The 17,260-nt window shown below is 55.9% G+C and overlaps 1 protein-coding gene across 1 annotated transcript in view; it reads left to right on the top strand.

The window, feature by feature from the left end:
- LOC101652617 (protein-arginine deiminase type-2) overlaps positions 1–17,260 on the top strand; it is a 56,623-nt gene that overhangs the window by 6,383 nt on the left and 32,980 nt on the right. Inside the window, exons 2-4 of the mRNA XM_004705400.2 lie at positions 7,274–7,457; positions 10,713–10,785; positions 10,857–10,957. Coding sequence (XP_004705457.1) covers positions 7,274–7,457; positions 10,713–10,785; positions 10,857–10,957 — 358 coding nt within the window. The remainder of the gene's footprint in view (positions 1–7,273; positions 7,458–10,712; positions 10,786–10,856; positions 10,958–17,260) is intronic.

The following is a 17,260-nucleotide window of genomic DNA, read 5'->3' on the forward strand; positions in this document are numbered from 1 at the left end:
CTTCATCCCAGCCAGCCTACAAACCTTTAAGGATATAGACTACCTCATGGTTCTCCCTTGAGTGGCTAATGGGTTCGAACCACTTGGACCTTGGGATTCGCAGCCTGGCTTAACCCTCTGCACCTGATACATACCCACAGGGCCTGAGCCAGGGCCAGAACCCGGTGGCAGGGCTCACCCTGGTGCCCAGTCACTAGCTGGAAGACTTCGGGGAGACAGCGTTTAGAATCAACTCCTGGGTGCCCTTTCCCCAGGTCCCAGGCCTTCACCACGTATGTCAATCATCACCCAGGAGGGCAGCGGGAGAAGCCCGCCTTGGGAGCCCTCTCTCTGCGACCTTTGACCCATGCCTGCAAAAGAAGTAGGGGGCTTCTGAGGTCCCTTAGGGCCTCTCTTTGGGTGTTTCCTGAACTAGACCTGCCCCCACCCAGCCAGTTGCTCCTCTTTGGAGGACATTGAGGGAGGACTCCTACCTCTGGATTCGCCCCTGCAGAGGGAGCACCAGGCCCAGAGCGATTGAGTTCACCTCCCAGCCCTGCCCTCACCAGCCCTGAGACTTGAAGCAAATAGCTGCCCTCTGTGAGCCCCAGTGTACCCATCTGTAAAATGGGCTGGCCTGAGTCAGCCGGGTAGAATTATTGAAAGGACTGGCTGAGATCACATGGACCAGGGTCGAGTCTAGTGCCTGGCACATAGCTAGTGCTCAGTCTGTAGCTGCCGTGACTTACTTCGGAGTTTATCGTGTTATCGTTAAGCTACATAATAAGGATCGCCGTCCTCCAAGAATTCCAAAAATTGGGAGAACGCGGTGCACAACACTGGTTAGGTGTCGTGTGGAGGCATCAGCCAAGGAGAGGAGAGACGAGTTCTAGCTGTGAGATCGGGGACGACTTCCTGGAGGAAGTGACAACTGAGCTGACTCTCGGAGGGTGGGATTCCGAGTGACACCAAGGGCGGAGCTACGTGGATCAGCAGGTGTAAAGGCACCGGGGCACACAGAGGCAGGCGAAAGGGTGCGGTTTCAGGGTAAGATTGGTGAGTCCGTGCACTTTGCACCAGGGGCTTTCAATGCTGGCCTCGGGTGTTAGACTTTGTTCTGTAGGCAGTGGGGAGTCAGTGAAGGTTTCGGAGGTGAGGCACGACCATAGCTTAGAGGACCCAGAGCAGTTGGAGGTACCCGTAGGAGGGACTTCTGAGGTTACAGGGAGGAAGGAGGAGGCCGGCTAATGACAGATGTCATAATTCTGTTTCCCTTAAGGCTTCAGCCACCACCATGCTGATATCGGGGGTGGGCCCTGGGCTGGGCTCATCCTATCCCTGGCCTTGCCTCCCTCGGTCACTCTCCTCCAAGGTGCTCGCCATGGGGTTGCATGCCAGGCTGACACCCGCACTTCCCCGTCCACAGACCCGAGGGCAGGCTGCCTGCTGGGGGTCATTGGAGGGGTGAACCCTGGCTGGTGTCAGTGAGGCCCCAGGGCAGGTGGACAAGCGGAGAGGAACAGAGGCCAGCTCAGAGCAGGCATGGCATGCCTTGAGTTTGCAGCTGTGTGAGAGCCAGCCCAGCCCTGCACAGGCAATTGGTGGCCCTCCCCACTGAGTGGAGACCAGAGAAGCTGGGCTGATGCCCAGCGGTAACACAGCATTCATGGGGCAGAGCGGCTGTTCGTCACAGAGCCTCAGGCTGAGCTTGTCAAGCCTTCCCCTTCCGTGCCAGTCCCTGTTCGCTAGGCCTTTGCCAAAGCTCCTTTCTTGGACACCAGCCTGCCAGCCAGTTCTCTCCACTCCCGTGGCCACCACCCGGTGCCAAGCCACCAGCATCGCTCCCTGGGCAGCTACGGTTACCTCTTCCCTGGTTTCCCCACTTCCAGATAACGGTCCCCACCCTGCCCCTGGGGGATCCACTTAGGCTGCAGAGGGACTGTATGGACACCTGCGATGACTCCCAGTACTCTCAGAGAAAGAGGGGCTCCTCGCCGCCACCCACGCCACCCTCCTCCAATCTCCCTCCCTCTTCCTCACAGCCAGACACACTGCCCTCCTTTCGAGCTCTGGGCCGGGCGAGCTAGCTGCCACGGTCCTTGCCCGAGTGGAAATGCTCAGGCATGTCTGCCCACCTGCTCTCCTCTCCCGGCCCAGTTAAGCAGGACACAAAAGTGTGGTCCTCAGAGCAGCAGCAGCAGGACCACCTGGGGGCTTGCTGGACTTGCACGTGCCCAGGCCCCACCCCAGACCTGCTGGTTCCGAAAAGCTGGGCATGGCCTTAGCACTGGGCCCTTTAACAAGCCCTCCAGGTAAGGCTGGTGCTGCTCAGTCTGAGAGTCCAAGCCAGGTGCCAGCAAGGTGACTTTGGCACATGCTGAGCCCATGTGTGTCGGGCTAGAACTGAATTCCATAGGGTTTGTAATAGCTGGTTCTTCTTCTAGTTTCTTTTCTTTTTTTTTTTGAAGTATGCCAGGCCTTTCTTCTGTGATGCCTCTGGGGAGACTGGCCCTTCCAACCTTTCAGTCAGTCGGCAGCCAAACAGAGTAGCCATTTGCATCACTCAGTGATTCCAAAGTTTGAGAGTCAGTGGTCCGACAAATTCCTATCCATCCTTTAGAATCTAGAGTTAGACCTCAGCCCAAAGGTCACCTCCTCAGGGAAGCCCCCTCACTCCCAGGAGGCTGTCATGACACCCCCTTCTTCTGCTAGGTGGTCATGACCACAGCAGGGAGCGCACAATTACTTGTGTAATCCAGGAAAAGTCTTTCTCTCCCATTAGCACAGATGGGCCCTGGGAACACACTACCTTCATATCACTAAGATATCTAGCATATGACCTTGGGGCACCTAGAACTGTGCCTGGCACAGAGCAAATGCTCAGTAAGCTTGTGTCAAGAGAGCAAATGACCGTGGAAGCAAGACCTCCTCTTCCAGCCCTTCCTGCTTCAAACATCTACACAGGGCGTGACTGCGGGCCTGCACCAGGCCAGTGCAAGAACTAGCTAACTGCCACGTCGGAAAAGAAACAGGAGGGTGAATCCGTCGAGTTGGGTCCTCAAGGAGGGACGGCCATTTGCCAAGCAGAGAAGTCCGGGAAAGGCATTGCGGGTAGAAGGAATGGCATCCGCAAAAGAAAAACCTGGTGAGACGGAAGAGCACAGTGTGGGGGGTGGGTGGGGGTTAGGGCAGCAGCAGGAGTTGTAGGAAAGGAGGCTGGAGGGTCCCGTGGAGATGCGCTGGCCAAAGACCACTGGCGGAACACAAGCTGAAGTTTGGATTTCATTGTGGGGGGCGCCACGGGGGAGCCCCTGCCTGTTTTCAAGCAAGCACTTGACTTGATTTCTTCTTTGTAAAAAGCATATCTACAAAAACAGTTGGAAAGCCAAGAGAAGAGGGGCAGGCTCGTTCGTTCGTTCATTCAGAGTGCTGTTGAACCTGGCCATGTCCTGACTCTGGGGCACAGTGGGGCAGCCTGCCTCTCCACAAGCAGGGCATCACCTGGTCCCACCATCCACCCCTCGCACCCTCCCTGGCCCTAGATACTGTGCAGGGCCCCTCCCGCCTCCACACCCCCTGGCTCACTGGTTTCTATGAGGCAGGGCAGGGATGGGGGAGGCGGCCAACAGGAACCACAAGGACACAATGGCCGCTTTGTTGCTTCTGCCAGGGCTGCTCCAAGAATAGCTGCTTGCTTAGCTTGGACGGGGTTGGTTGGTGCTTGGAGCAATGGAAAGCTGTGCCCCCCACTGAGAGCCAGTGGGGGCTGAGCCTGAACCCCCTGGGTCACCCGCCTCTGGTTTTCATGAGCCCCAAGGAATGCAGGCAGTGGGGGAGGTTTGTACGGGTAGTTGTCAGTCTAGGTTGGGGGAGAGCATGTGAGTTGGTAAAGCAATTTTCTTTTCCAAATGGAATCATCTGCAGAAACTCAATGTACAAAACCAATGAAAGAACAGAGCCCCACCCCGTTAAAGGGGGTTGGGCATTGGGCAGAGAGACCCCCGGCTTTTCGATGTCCCTCCTCACTCCTGCATCTAGGCCCTGCCCTCTCTAGACACCCCTGATTCCAGCCACCCCCTCCCTCTACACTGGACGGACTTGCTGGAGAGTAGGCTCCTCTCCCGAGGCCACCGAGCAAGTTGGGTTAAACGGGGACCTGCAGCTGGGAGATGTTCCCCAAAGCTGAATCCACACTTTCCCAGCCTCTGGCAATTTCTCCCAAAATAACGCATCCCACCTGTGGCGCTAGACCTTAAAGCGTGTCTCTAAACCAGCAGTCTTCTCAGCGACTCTATTTGAAAAATGAACGAGAACGTCAAGTTGCCACAAAAGGAGCATAGTTTTAATAAATACAGAAGCCTGCTTTGGGGCTCCCGGGAGGCACGCGCGGTCGACGCCCTCGGCTGCTATCAGAAAGGTTGGGGTCCACCCAGAAGCACCTGAAAGAAAGGCCTGGCAAACTACTTCCAAAAATCAGCCCCTGCAAACCTCGTGGGGCACCACTGGGCTGTGACCCAGGGAGTCGCCATGGGTCCGAGCCGATCTAGGAGCATCGTGTACATGGCTGAGAGCATTGTAAGGTCCTTGGTGGCACGCATCGTTAGGTTAAAATGCCATCTCTTATGATTTGGTCTGCCTTCTGACCTATTTAAAGCTGTTTCCGTTTTGTTTTATTTCACTTAAGCGGAGGGGAAATACACGCATGGATTAAGCCCCTGATGCATCCTCTCTGGTCGTGGATGAGGGGCGGACACAGCCTTGCTAACGTGCAGATGCACTGGAAAGCACATTGTTACACCTGCAGTTAGGTGAAAACGTAGCTCCCTGTCGTTTGATCTCCCTCGTGGTCCATTTACATTTGTTCTAGTTTTTAATATTTCTTGCTCTCTTTTTTGAGGTTGTTATGTTTTACTTTGTTATTAGCAGTAGTTTTTAGTTTTTGTTACTTTTTAATTGTTTTGTCTTTGAAATCTAAGATAGCTCAATCTATAGCGATAGTAACTGGATTCCTGGTTGATGGGGTGGGGCGGGGCATGTGTCAGGAGGAGGCTGGGCGGCAATGGGGAGCTAACAATGATGAGCACACATGAATGAAGAAGATGTTCTCAAACTGACTGTACCACTCTTCGCGATGGGATTGAACGATTGAACTGTATGCTATGTGAATGATACGCCAATAAAACTGTTAAGGGAACAAAAAGTTCCTGCAGCAAGCCAGCGGCAGAATTGGGCTTGAATTCGGATCTTCTGCACACGCACCCCTAATTCAGGGGTGTGGCTAAGACGGGCTCCCGGTTCTTCCTGGGTGTGGACTGAGGGTAGCAGGCCCCAGCCACCTGGTGTCCAACCTCAGCCCGGGTGCAATAGGAGGGTGAGTGTGGAGAGGGAATTCACCTTTCATCATATTTCACTGCCGGGGGACCGGCATCCCCATAATAAAGTGGGAGGGATAGAGCAGCAGAGAGACAAGGAACAGAGCGACCCTGCCCAGCCCCCTGCTCACTGTCTCCTGCCAGTCCCTGTGGCCAGCGAGTGCTCTTTACAGGAGCCCCTGCAGTCTGTGGCCTGGGCCAGAGAGCCCTTACCAGATGGCTTCTCCAGTCCAACATGCCCAACCTAGACCATCTCTTCCCTGCCAGGCTCCCACCACCACAGCACCCTACTGAAGGTCTGCACCAGTGATTCTCAAACAGGTGGCCCTGGAGCACTCTCCTGCCCCTAACCTGTCAGATTCCGGCCTGAGGTTCTCAAAAATAGCAGTTGCCACCAAGTCGACCCAAACTCGTGGTAATAACCCCATTGTGGCAGGGAAGCAAGTGGAGACCCATAGACGTAGGGTGTGAGGTGGCTGTTTTCTGAAGTAGATCACCAGGCCTTTCTTCCTTGGCACCCAGGGGTGGATCTCAGCCTCCACCCTCTGGTCGTCACCAAGTGCATGGACTGTTTGTTCTGCGGGGGACACCAGCAAGCCCCAAATGCTTTCCGGGTGCTGCTGATATTGCCCATCCTGAGAGTCACCGGCCTCCACTTTCCATCCGCCTTGCCCCCCTAGACTCTCTGAAATGTGACCCACAAGTCTGTAGGCTTTAAAACCCACAGAAGAATTCAAACAGCAACCCAGGCGCTTCTGATGTCTGAACACCGTAGAGAACTGTACTGGGGCTTAAGAGGCCCATAGAGTAGCCTTGCCTGTGCCCATGCCCTACATCCCAAAGCCCAGGAGAATCCCTCCTGATCCTCCCTGAGCCCCTTGGGCCCTTAGGGACCGTCAGACTTAGGAGCATTAGCTCTGGGACTATATCCCTTCTCTCCTTCCCATTTAGCTGACCGAACTGACTCCTTCTGCTCTGAAGTCTTACTGGCTTTCCAACAGTTCTAGAAGCATTTCCCTTTCCGTGGGAAAACCCCCGAGTCCCAGGGAAGGACTCTCTGAAGGTGGGAAACCAGGAGAGGGGGGATCTTTGTCACAAAGCCGCCTGCCCGTGCCCCTTTGGTCCCCAGCCTCCTGCTCGCAAGGCCACCAGCCCAGAGCCCCTCCACCGTGACCTCTGGGCCTGGGGCACTGGCCCTCTCAGAGCCTTGGGGCTCTCAAAGCCGGCTGCCCCTCAGAGGCAGTGGGGTTCTGAGACACATCACCCACTGGCTAGGCCTTGGAAACCTGCCCGTCATAAACTGGTAAATCCTGCACCATATCACTGACATGGAAACAGCAAATACAGAGGTGCCCAGGAGGCTCCGTGGTCACCAGGGCAGAGGGAGGGGTGGTGAGTTTAGATTGTTGGCGGTGGAATCGTCTAGAAAGTGGTAATGAGAAGGGCCTCACTTCCTGTCTTAATTGCACACATAGGAATGGCTGACTGGGCACCTGTCTGGTTGTGTGCATTTTCACCATCTTTTAAGTGGAAAGCAAATGTTTTGAGAATGATGAGGGCAACAAATGTACAAATGTGCTTGACACAATGGATGGATGGATGCATTGTGATAAGACTTGTATGAGCCCCCAATACAATGTTTTTTCCAATAAAATGATTTTTTAAAAATAAGGAAGCATGTAAGGAATTCGGACACCCAGGCCCCCACCCCTCAAACGTCCTGGCTCTGGAGGTACAGGGCTGAGCCGGGGAGCCTGCATTGTTAACAAGTGCCCTCCCCACATCAGGCTATGGGGACACAACTGGTTCCTTCAGGGTCCCCAGATGAGCTGAGCACTGCCCCTCTGAGACCCACTTCCCTGGACCTCTCTGCCTGGCCCATCCCAGGACTCCCTGTGACCCTCTCTCCTCTGTCCCTGCAGCGCTGCCCCAGCCGGTGCTGAGACCTTTAGCCTGAAGCACTCGGAGCATGTGCAGGTGGAGGTGGTGTGCGACGGCCAGGCCGAGGAGGTGGCCACCAATGGCAAACAGCGCTGGCCCCTCTCACCCAGCACCACGCTGCGGCTCACCATGAGCCAGGCCAGCGCCGAGGCCAGCAGTGACAAGGTACTGGGATGAGGGAGGCCCACCTTCCGTGGGCTTCGGGGCACCGGTGGGCATGCTGGGGAGGAGGCAGGCTACGTCAGCCCGGGTCTTCAACCCAGTGAGGGTTTCCCACCCGCAACACGTGTCACTTCATGTTTGCATGTTTGCAGTGCTCCGTAGCCACCTGGGGTTCATAACAACTCTATCAACAGAGCCGTGTGGCTAAGGTGACCAGACGTCCCTCTTTGGGCCGGACAGGCCCGATTTTTAACAATTTGTCCGGTGTCCCGTGGCATTTTAAAAAAGTCCCGATTTTTGGAAAGAATGCAGGACAAGCTAGGGTAGACGGTTTTCGGCTGCCATGTGGCTCTTTCGCCAGGATATGAGTTTTATCAACGGTGTCCTGCTTTTGTCCTGCTTTACCAGTGTTAAAATCTGGTCACCTTAGGACCCAAGGGAGAATGACGTCACATCACTCACGTCATTGGGTGCTATTGAGTCGGGACCACCTCGTAGCAACTCGGTGTACCAAAAACAAGTCCCGCCCGCCCTGAGTGGTCCTCTCCTCATTGCTCCGGCTGAGCTCTTGTTGCAGCAGCCACGTCCATCTGTCCCCCCGAGGGTCTTCCTCGTTCTCCTGTCCTGCTGCTCCGCCGAGCAGGATGTCCTTCCCCAGGGCTGGACCTCCTGGTGACGTGGCCAAAGGACATGAGAGAGAGCTTTGCCTTCCTCGCTTCTAAGGAGCATTCTGGCTTCCATCACAGATGTGTCCGTTCCTCTGGCAACGGGTGGTGTGTTCGATATTCTCGCCCACACCGTCGTTCAAGGGCGTCGTTCAAGGGATTCTTCCCCAGCGTTCCGTGCTCATTGTGCCGCTCTTGGGGGTACCTGAGGCAATCCACGGGGCCGGGGCCAGACACACCTTCGTCCTCCAAGCGACGTGCTTGCTCTACAACACTTTAAAAAGGTCTCGAGCCGCGCATCTGCCCAGCATAGTACGTCCTGAGACTCCTTGACTGCCGCTGCGAGGAGCTCGATTGTGCATCCGAGGAAAATTCAATCCAGAGCAGCCTCACTGACTGCTCCAACCATCAGGGCGTTGTTTGTGGGTCCAGATAGGAGGGGTTTGTTTCATTCGTGCTGAAGGCTGTCTGTCCCTTTATCTGCATCACGGAGTGCTTGAGCACCTCCTGGATTTCAGCAAGCAGGGCTGCATCAGCTGCGGATCACGGTGTGAGTGGTCCCGCCCCTAGTTCTGATGCGGTATTCTTCTTCTATCGTCCAGCTTCCTGGGCGATTCACTCAGCATGCGGATTGAATTAGCACGGTGAAAGGATCTAACTCGGACACACCCCTGCTTTGAAACCACACAGCCTCCCCATGTCCTGTTCAAACAACTGCCTCTTGTTCTGCGTACAGACGCCACATGGGGACAATCAAGTGTTCCGGTATTCCCAATGGCTTCATGAGAAGCAAACAAACTCACTGCCATCGAGTTGACGCCGCCTCACAGCATCCTTATAGGACAGGGTAGAGCTGCCCCTGTGCCTTTCTGAGACTGGGGCTCTTTACAGGAGCAGAAAGCCCCGGCTTTCTCCTGAGGAGCAGCCGGTGGTGTCTAACTGCTGGCCTTGCGAATCGCTGTCCAATCGTAACCACCGCTGCCCAGGGCTCCTCGTGGGGTTGGTAGGGGCCTGCCACCGAGGGGGCTCCACCTCCTGGAGACCCTGTGTGCCACAGAATGAGACCCCGTCCCGTCCCGCACCATCCTCCCAATTGTTCTTGTGTTGGAGCCCATTGCTGCAGCCACTGCGTCCATCCCGCTTATCCAGGGTCTTCCTCTGTCTCCCTGCCCCTCCGCTCCACCACGCCTGCTGTCCTGCTCCAGAGTCTGGTCTCTCCAGACAGGATGTCCAAAGTACGTGAGATAAAGTCTCACCGCCCTGGTCACTCATGCACATTCGGGCTCTCCTTCTTCCAGGACAGATTTGCCTGCTCCTTTGGCAGTTCACTACACTCTCAATATTTTCCACCAGAACCATGACTCAGATGCATCGGTTCTTCCTCCGTCTGCCTTATTCAGTGTCTGACTTTCACACGTAGGTGAGGCAATGAAAAATACCCAATGGTCAGGCGCACCTTAGTCCTCAACGTCCCAACATTGCTTTTCCAACACTGTAAAGAGGTCTTATGCAGCAGATTTACCCAATGCAATGCATTGTTTGAGTCCTTGACTGCTGCTTCCATGAGCATTGATTGTGGATCCAAGCAAGATGACATCCTGGACAACTTCCATCCTTTCTCCATTGATCATGATGCTGCCTACTGGTCCCGCTGTGATAGACTATTGAACGATAGATAGTTTAGAAACTCCAAGCCGTGGACTCTTAGAATCCTCGGATGTTACAGCCTTTGGTTCTGTCATCTGTGAAATAGGTGCTCAGACCTCACAAAGGGGCAGCAGTTGTTTAGCGGTAGAAGTTGCACCTTCCATGTGGGAGATCCAGGTTCAATCACTGGCCAGAGTACCCGATGCAAAACTATCACCTGTCTATCATCAGAGGCTTCCATGTTGCTATGAAGCATGGAACAGGTCTTAGCTTCCTGACAACGATGGGCTAGGAAGAAAGGCCTGGTGAGATGCTTCTGAAAATCCATCGTGGTAAACTGTATGGAGCCCAGCGGCTCAATCTGCAACTGACCGTGGGGGTGGGTTGGGTCCAGACAGTGTTTTGTTCTGTTATGTGTTGGGTGGCCATGAATGGGGCACCGACTCAAGGGACACAGACAACCAGGAGGACTCAAGGGGTGAAATGACTTGTTAAGGCCACATGGTGAGGTAGTGGTGGCACCAGAGCAGAGCTGTCTCCTCCTCGGATTCTCTAACGATGAACAGTCCCTTTGTCACACATCCACTGCAGTGATCGCATGGCCATGGTACAAAGATAAGGTCAGGCCACCCTGGGGGCTGCCCAGGAGCTGGATGGGTATTGTGGCAGGGGTGGGGCCCCACGGGGAGCAGGTAGGCAGATGGGAGGTGGGGGAGGCCCAAAGAGGGCATCTGACACTGCCCAAGAGAAGGGAGTCCACAGCCCAGCTGAGGTGCCTGGGAGCACAGCCCAGCTGCCCAGGAGAGCAGCCTGGAAGAACTGGGTGGACATCCAGAAGGGTCATTGACAGGGCCTGAGCTGGGGAGGGGTGGCCTGCAGGTGTCCCTGCCCCTGATCTGGAATTTCTGCTCTTCTCTCCCTCCCAATGTGCCCCCTCCCCACCAAGGTCACCGTCAACTACTATGATCAGGAGGGGAACTTTCCCATCGACCAGGCTGGACTCTTCCTCACGGCCATCGGTGAGTCTGTTGCCCTCATGACCCAGGGCAGCTCCCTGGGGCTCAGGCTGGGCACGTGCTTGCCTCTGCAGCCCGGCACTGGTGGCCTCTGCTGAACAATGCAGGCCCGGGGAGGAGTGCCTTGGGGCCCGGCCCCTCTGTGCTGGGGGCAGAGGACCTCCTGCAAGAGGAAGTGTGCCCTGCTCTGCCAATGACTCCGCCCCTGCCCAGCTCACTGCCAGAGGCTCTGTGGGCCAAAGAGGAGAAAGTGGAAACTCCGTCCCTGTCCCTCCCCTCACAGCCTGGAGAAAAACTGCCCTCTCCTGAGGGTGATGACCACAGGCCGTAAGGCCTGCTGTGGACCCGGTCCACCCAGCTACCCCCTTGTCCTCCCTGAGACCCAGCTCTGGGTGTGCTAGATGCCACCCTGAACCACTAACATGCCCTGGGCAAGCTTCTCCTTTAACCCAAGAGGGCAGTGGAGCCCAGAGAGGTCAGGGAACCCATTCAAAGTCACACAGCAACTCCGTGATAGGTCGGGTCCACGACTCAGGATCATTCCCTCTCAGGTTCCTTCCATTGCACTGCACTGTCCTGGGGCCAGGCTTGCCAAGGAGGGGTGGGGGCTGGGTGGAGCCCAGCTTCAGATAACAGGGTCCAGGACCCTCGGTCACTGGACTCTTCTGCATTGAGGTGCTACTTGCACAATTTTAAAAAATTAAATCACAGGCTGTTTAAGTGAGAGGGAAATGTCCATTTCAGAGGGTCATGTCACACCCACCCCCAGCCTTGCCTTAGCATGGACACCACTGCCATGCATCAAGGGAAGAGGACTATCCATTACTGGGTATCTGCCACATGGCCAAAGGAGCCCTGGTGGCCTGGCGGTTCCACACTGTGCTGTTATCTACCAGGTCGGCAGTTCAAAGCCACCAGGCATGCCTCGGGAGATACACAGGTCTTTCTACTCCCAGAAACCCTCTTGGAAGCTCACTGGGGCACTTGCACTCTGTCCTACAGGGTCACTGTGGGTCGACATCCACTCAGTGGCAGTGAGTTTGATTTGGGCTGTGTGCCGAGTGCTTTTAAAATAAGAAGAGTCTTCCCAATGTATTGAACACCTACTGTGCGTCCCAGTCCCTGCAGGGTGCTCTGGGAAGGACGGCGGTGGTTGTGAAGACAGTGTGATCAATACCCACGAGGCGCAGCAGCAGTGCGCCAGCTCTTGCACAAGCTGGTCGCCGGGCCTGATCTCAGTGTTGTTCTCATGCTGCTCTGCCGAGGGTTCAAAAAGACAAACTGCCATCATTACCTCCCTTCCACTGGAGTCCAACTCCCAGCCATCCCATTTGTGTCGGACAGGGACGGTTTTGTACCGTTTTCAGCGGCTGGTTTGGGTTTGGGTTTGGCAAGTAGACCACCGGGCCTTTCTTCTACAGTGCCTCTCAGTGGGCTAGAAGTGCCAGCCTTTGGGTGAGGGGCCGAGTGCTTCACTGTTGACGCCACCCCAAGACTCCACCATCCCAAGGACGGGAACAATATCACCCCGTGTTGCAGATGAGAAAAACCTAGCCTCAGAGTGTGACACAGCAAGCAAAGACTTGCGTGAGGCCACACAGCCGGAGAGCGACAGTGGGGACCCAAGCCTGTCCGCATGTCCCATGTTCCCTGGGGTCGACGAACTCCCAGGCCAGCCCCTGCGCCAGCCCCGAGCTCTGTGCTGCTGACGACTAGGCTGCTGGCCACCCTGTCCCTCTGCCAGGAGGTATCCAGGCTCGGCAGTAAGGAAACTCAGGATGACTTTGGGGGGCCCCTGGGAGATGGTAACCAATGCCTCCCGGGTCATGGCCAGCCTGAGGCACGTGTGTGAACCTCTCATGTATTCACAGCCCCCAGGTTGTCTTAGGTGACTGTCCCCAAGGAAACCTAACCCCACAGGGACGGCACAGCCGGAGACACCTGAGGACAGAGGCAGAAGGGACAGGGGCCAGAGGTCTGCTGAACACGGGTGGATGAGCCATGAAGGGACTTCTACCAAAGCCAGACAGACTTAGGAGAGAGGGCAGATCAGCCTCCAGGGCCTCAGAATCCCCACGCCCAGGAGTGCTCTGTAGGGCAGCCGGCCACACTTCCCTCCCTAAGGCTGTGCTCAGCTGCAACAGATGATTCCAAACTGGCTGGTGATGAACGGCCAGCCTACCCCTGCAGAGGCCCTGAGCGGTGCCTCTGTTATTGTTCTTGCTGTGGTCGTCGTTTTTGACTTAGGAGGATCCCGTGTGACCGAGTAGAACTGCCCCAGGGGTTTCCAAGGTCCTGGTGGTGCAGGGGTAAAGTGCTCAGTTGCTAACCCAAAGCTGGGTGGCTGGAACCCACCAGCCCCTCCGTGAGAGAAAGAGGTCACAGGCTGGGTCCATGAAACGCCACTGGGCAAACCCTGGAGCCCTGGCAGCAGTTGGAAAGCCCCAGCCACTCCTCAGGAGAAAGACGGGGGGCGTCTGCTCGGGCTCAGAGTTAGTCTCCGGAACTCCACCCTGTCCTCTAGGGGTTGCTGTGAGTTGGCATCCACTCGATGGCTGGGAGTTGGGGGGTGTTGGGAAGCCGTAGAGGACGGTTGTACTCTGTCCTGTGGGATCACTATGCGTCAACTGGAAGGAAGTGGGCTCTAAGCTTCAGCGGTCCCCTGCAGGCTCACTGTGACTTGCCTTGACAGTAACAGACTGCCAGGTCTTTCTCCCCAGGAGCCACCAGCTGGGTTGGAACCACCAGCGTTTCAGTTAGCGCTGAGCACTTAACCATTGTGCCACTAGTCCTCCCCGCGCCTCCATGCACCAGTTATTTCCTGAGCGGTCACCGGTTTCCAGATAGTTAGATTCCACAAGCAATAAGATTGCCCTCTCTCCCCCACAAAGGACAAGGGATGACATAAGACGGACAGACACTTTTATTCTTGGGGGAAGCGCATAGAAGGCAGGAGCCCTATCTGCAAGTGTATCACTCTCAGCTCATGGGAAAAGGCCACTTTAACAACAACAACAGCCACCACACTGCCATCAAGTCGATACAACTCAGTGACTGCCCGGGACAGGGTAGAACTGCCCCTGTGAGTTTCCAGGACGGTCACCCTTTGCAGGAGTAGAAAACCTCTTCATGGGCAGGGCATCCTCTCAGAAGAAAAGGAGATCATGCCTCTGAGGCTTAGACACCTGACAGTGCCCAGAGGAGGGGCTGCCCTAGGTAGTGTCTGCGCCGGCCTCACCCCGCTCTGGGCCCCACACCGACCCACGTGAGCAGGAAGAGTAATGGCTTCAGAAATGTACCTGGAGGCTCTGCTCCTCGGGGCCCCAGGGTCCTCACCTGTGAGTGGGCTCACCTTGCTCAATGAAGAGGAGTCAAGGGGGCCGGCGGCCAAAGGGCCCATCTGCAAGGACTGAGTGCTCCGCCCAGGCTCTCCTTTCTCCCCGCGCCCCAGGGCAGCCACATTCAGAGGTGCCTCAGGCATCCCCCCTGAGATCTGGGGTGCCCTTGATCAAACTAGTCTTGAAGCTGCCTCCCTGAAGCTGCCTCCCCTCCTGCTGAGTAACTTCGACCCCTTTGGACCTCGTTTTCTCATGGCTCAAACTGAGGGTCTTGCAGTCTCCAGCTCTGAGGAGAGCTGGTTTGCCGAGCCTTACCGGTTGACAGCAGTCCCTGGGTGGTACAAATAGGTGAATGCGTTCTGCCACAAACCAAAAGTGGGGGGTTGGAATCTGCCCAGAGGCACCTCGGAAGAAAATCCTGGTGATCTACTTCCCCAAACATCAGCCGATCAAAACCGATGGAGCACACATCCACTCCGACACGTCAGGGTTGCAATGAATGGCACTTGACTCACTGGCAACTGGCCCCGTGTTAGGGTTTCCCTGTTAAAAGCGGGAAGAAAGGAAGCAGTGTGGAGAGGGAGGGTAGCCTGTGGTCCAGGATGTGGGAGCAATAGGTATATTTACACAGCCCCAAGGTGTTTCAGCATCACCCGAAGGTGCCCTTTCCCGGGACCTATGGCAATTGCCCCAGTTGGCTTAGGGGAATGTGCCTCCTCCCCACCACACCCCAAACTGCCAAGTAAGGCCAAAAGGATTGGCACCCTGCCACTCTCCATGGGGGGCGGCGGCCTGCCAACATGCCTGGCTGCAGCTGGGGCCCCTCCGTCTTGGTTCTCAGGGCATTCTGCCTCAAACCCAATCCCGCTGACATTTCCCGTTAATCTGCCCTACACCCCAGGCGCCATCCGACACCTTGGGGCTATTCCGGGGAGCTGAGGTAGGATCCCAGAGCCTCTGAGAAATGTCGTCCAGAGCCCAGAGGTCCCAAAACAGATGCCATCACCCTCCTCCCTCCGGGGAAGGCAGAGCTGTCCCAAGAGGGCAGGTCACACCCATCTCTCTATCTCCTTCACGGATCTCCTCCTTGGAGTCCCGCAAGCCGGAAGCAAGGCACCCTTGAAAGGCCCAGGGATGGCTCAAAGCTTGAAGGAGGCCGTTGACTGGGCTCGTGGCTCATGGAGCCCTGCGGAGGGTGGCAGGAGGGTGACAGGGAAGCTAGAGGAAAAAACACCCAACTTGCGTCGCAGGAAATCAGTCAACACGACTGACATGAATAACTATCAAGAAATAGCAATAAGTCTATTGACAGCGTCATGGAGGCTGCTTCTGCAGGGGGAGAAACGGTGGCCAGGGAATGCTGATTTTTGGAGGAAGCCTCTGGGCACTATGTGATGGCTTTTTTCTGTGCTCAAAGGGCACGTGATGATGTTTAAAAGACAAAGTGATTCTCTTTTTTTCTTTAATCATTTTATTGGGGGCTCGTACAGCTCTTACCACAATCCATGCATACATCCATTGTATGTCAAGCACATTTGTACATTTGTTGCCCTCATCATGCCCAAAACATTTGCTTTCTACTTGAGCCCTTGGTATCAACTCCTCATTTTCCCCCTCTCTCCCTGCTCCTCACTCCCTCATGAGCCCTTGATGATTTATAAATTATTATTATTTTGTCCTATCCTACACTGTCCGATGTCTCCCTTCACCCGACAAAGAGATTCTAAACAAAGTGCCTCTCATGCTCTCCTGGAAGGTCCTACCTCGGTGACCCTGCCCAGGGGTCACCTTGCAGGTTGCCTTGGAGGTCAGAGGGGCTGAGGTGGGGACATGGCCGGGTTTCTCTGAGGGTGGCCTTCGGGGAGCAATCCTGGGGCCTTTGAAGGCAGGTATGGCATTTGGAAACAGAGCCTAGACCAGAGATCAGTCAGGGTCAACTGAAGGTCAGTGGGGGGTCCTCCTGGGGCAGCATCAGCTGGAAGTCAGTCAGAGTCAGTGGAGAGCAGCAAAGAGAAGCCTCTCGATCCCAGACCGGCAGGGGCTAGCTGCTCTGCACTCGGGAATTTTGTGGTCCCTTGGCCGCTGGGAGCCTTGGTCTCCCTGTGGAGTTGGAGTTGGGGAAGGGTGGGGAGGTGATAATGCCCACACACCCCTGTAGTGGGGGTGAGAATTCCAGAAGTTCATGCCAGGGGCAAAGTGACCCCCCTCCCCCAACCAGGAGATTTTACCTTGAAAGCCAAGAGCAGGGCTGCTTCCCTGGCTGGCTCTGTGGCTGGTCCCCAGGGTAGAGCTGAGGGAAGCGGACCTCCTTCGCTGGGGTGGGTCCAACCGGAAAGTAGCCAATACCAGTGGGATTTGTCCACCTGAGCTGTGGATTTCTGCGACAGCAGATGTGGTCCCACCTGTCCTCCTTCTCCGGGGTGCCCTTCTGCAATGTCAGCCTCCCAGATCCCATGGCCACTTTGCCAACAACTGACTTCTCAGAGGCTGGGTTTGGTATCTCACTGGACCCGAGACTCCTGGAGAACAGGCACTGCCCCTCGATTGCCCAGTATTCCGTCCTCCCATGCCCAGCACAGGGCCTGGGACATAGGAGATGCTCTACACTTATTTGTTGAATGAAGGAGGATTTTATGATATGGTGCCTCACAGCCTCTGACTCATAGTAGGGCTGCAGAGGTTGGAACTTTGGACCAGTCTCCCTCAGAGCCTCCACGCTCCTGCCTCCTTCTAGATCCAGAGAAGCCACGTTCTGGGTGCGCAGGAATTGGCTGTAGGCCAAGGGAGGACCTGCGTGTAGCCCCTGGATTCACTGGGCTGAGCGGCCTGGGCAAGAGGGACAGCAGTGCCCTCCCAATGCCAGAGCACCCTCCCCACCATCAGGCAAGGATGCACCTGTCAAGGGAACTAACTGGGTGCACATTCATTCCACCCAACTCCCTCTGCGGTCCAAGTCATGCTCAGCAGGAGGACGATTCCACTCAGGCAGAGCCCAGAGCCCGCTCTTCTCATTGGGTGTGACCCTCTCAACACTCCCTTGCCCAACCACCCTCTTAGTCTCCAACTCAGGGGGCAGCTTTGCCTCCCAAGGGACAGTTGACCAGATCTAGAGATATCTTTGGTTGGCAGAAGTAGGAGGG

Source organism: Echinops telfairi, unplaced genomic scaffold (assembly GCF_000313985.2).
Source record: "Echinops telfairi isolate 266 unplaced genomic scaffold, ASM31398v2 ScPeMD7_7457;HRSCAF=8495, whole genome shotgun sequence".
NCBI lineage: Eukaryota > Metazoa > Chordata > Mammalia > Afrosoricida > Tenrecidae > Echinops > Echinops telfairi.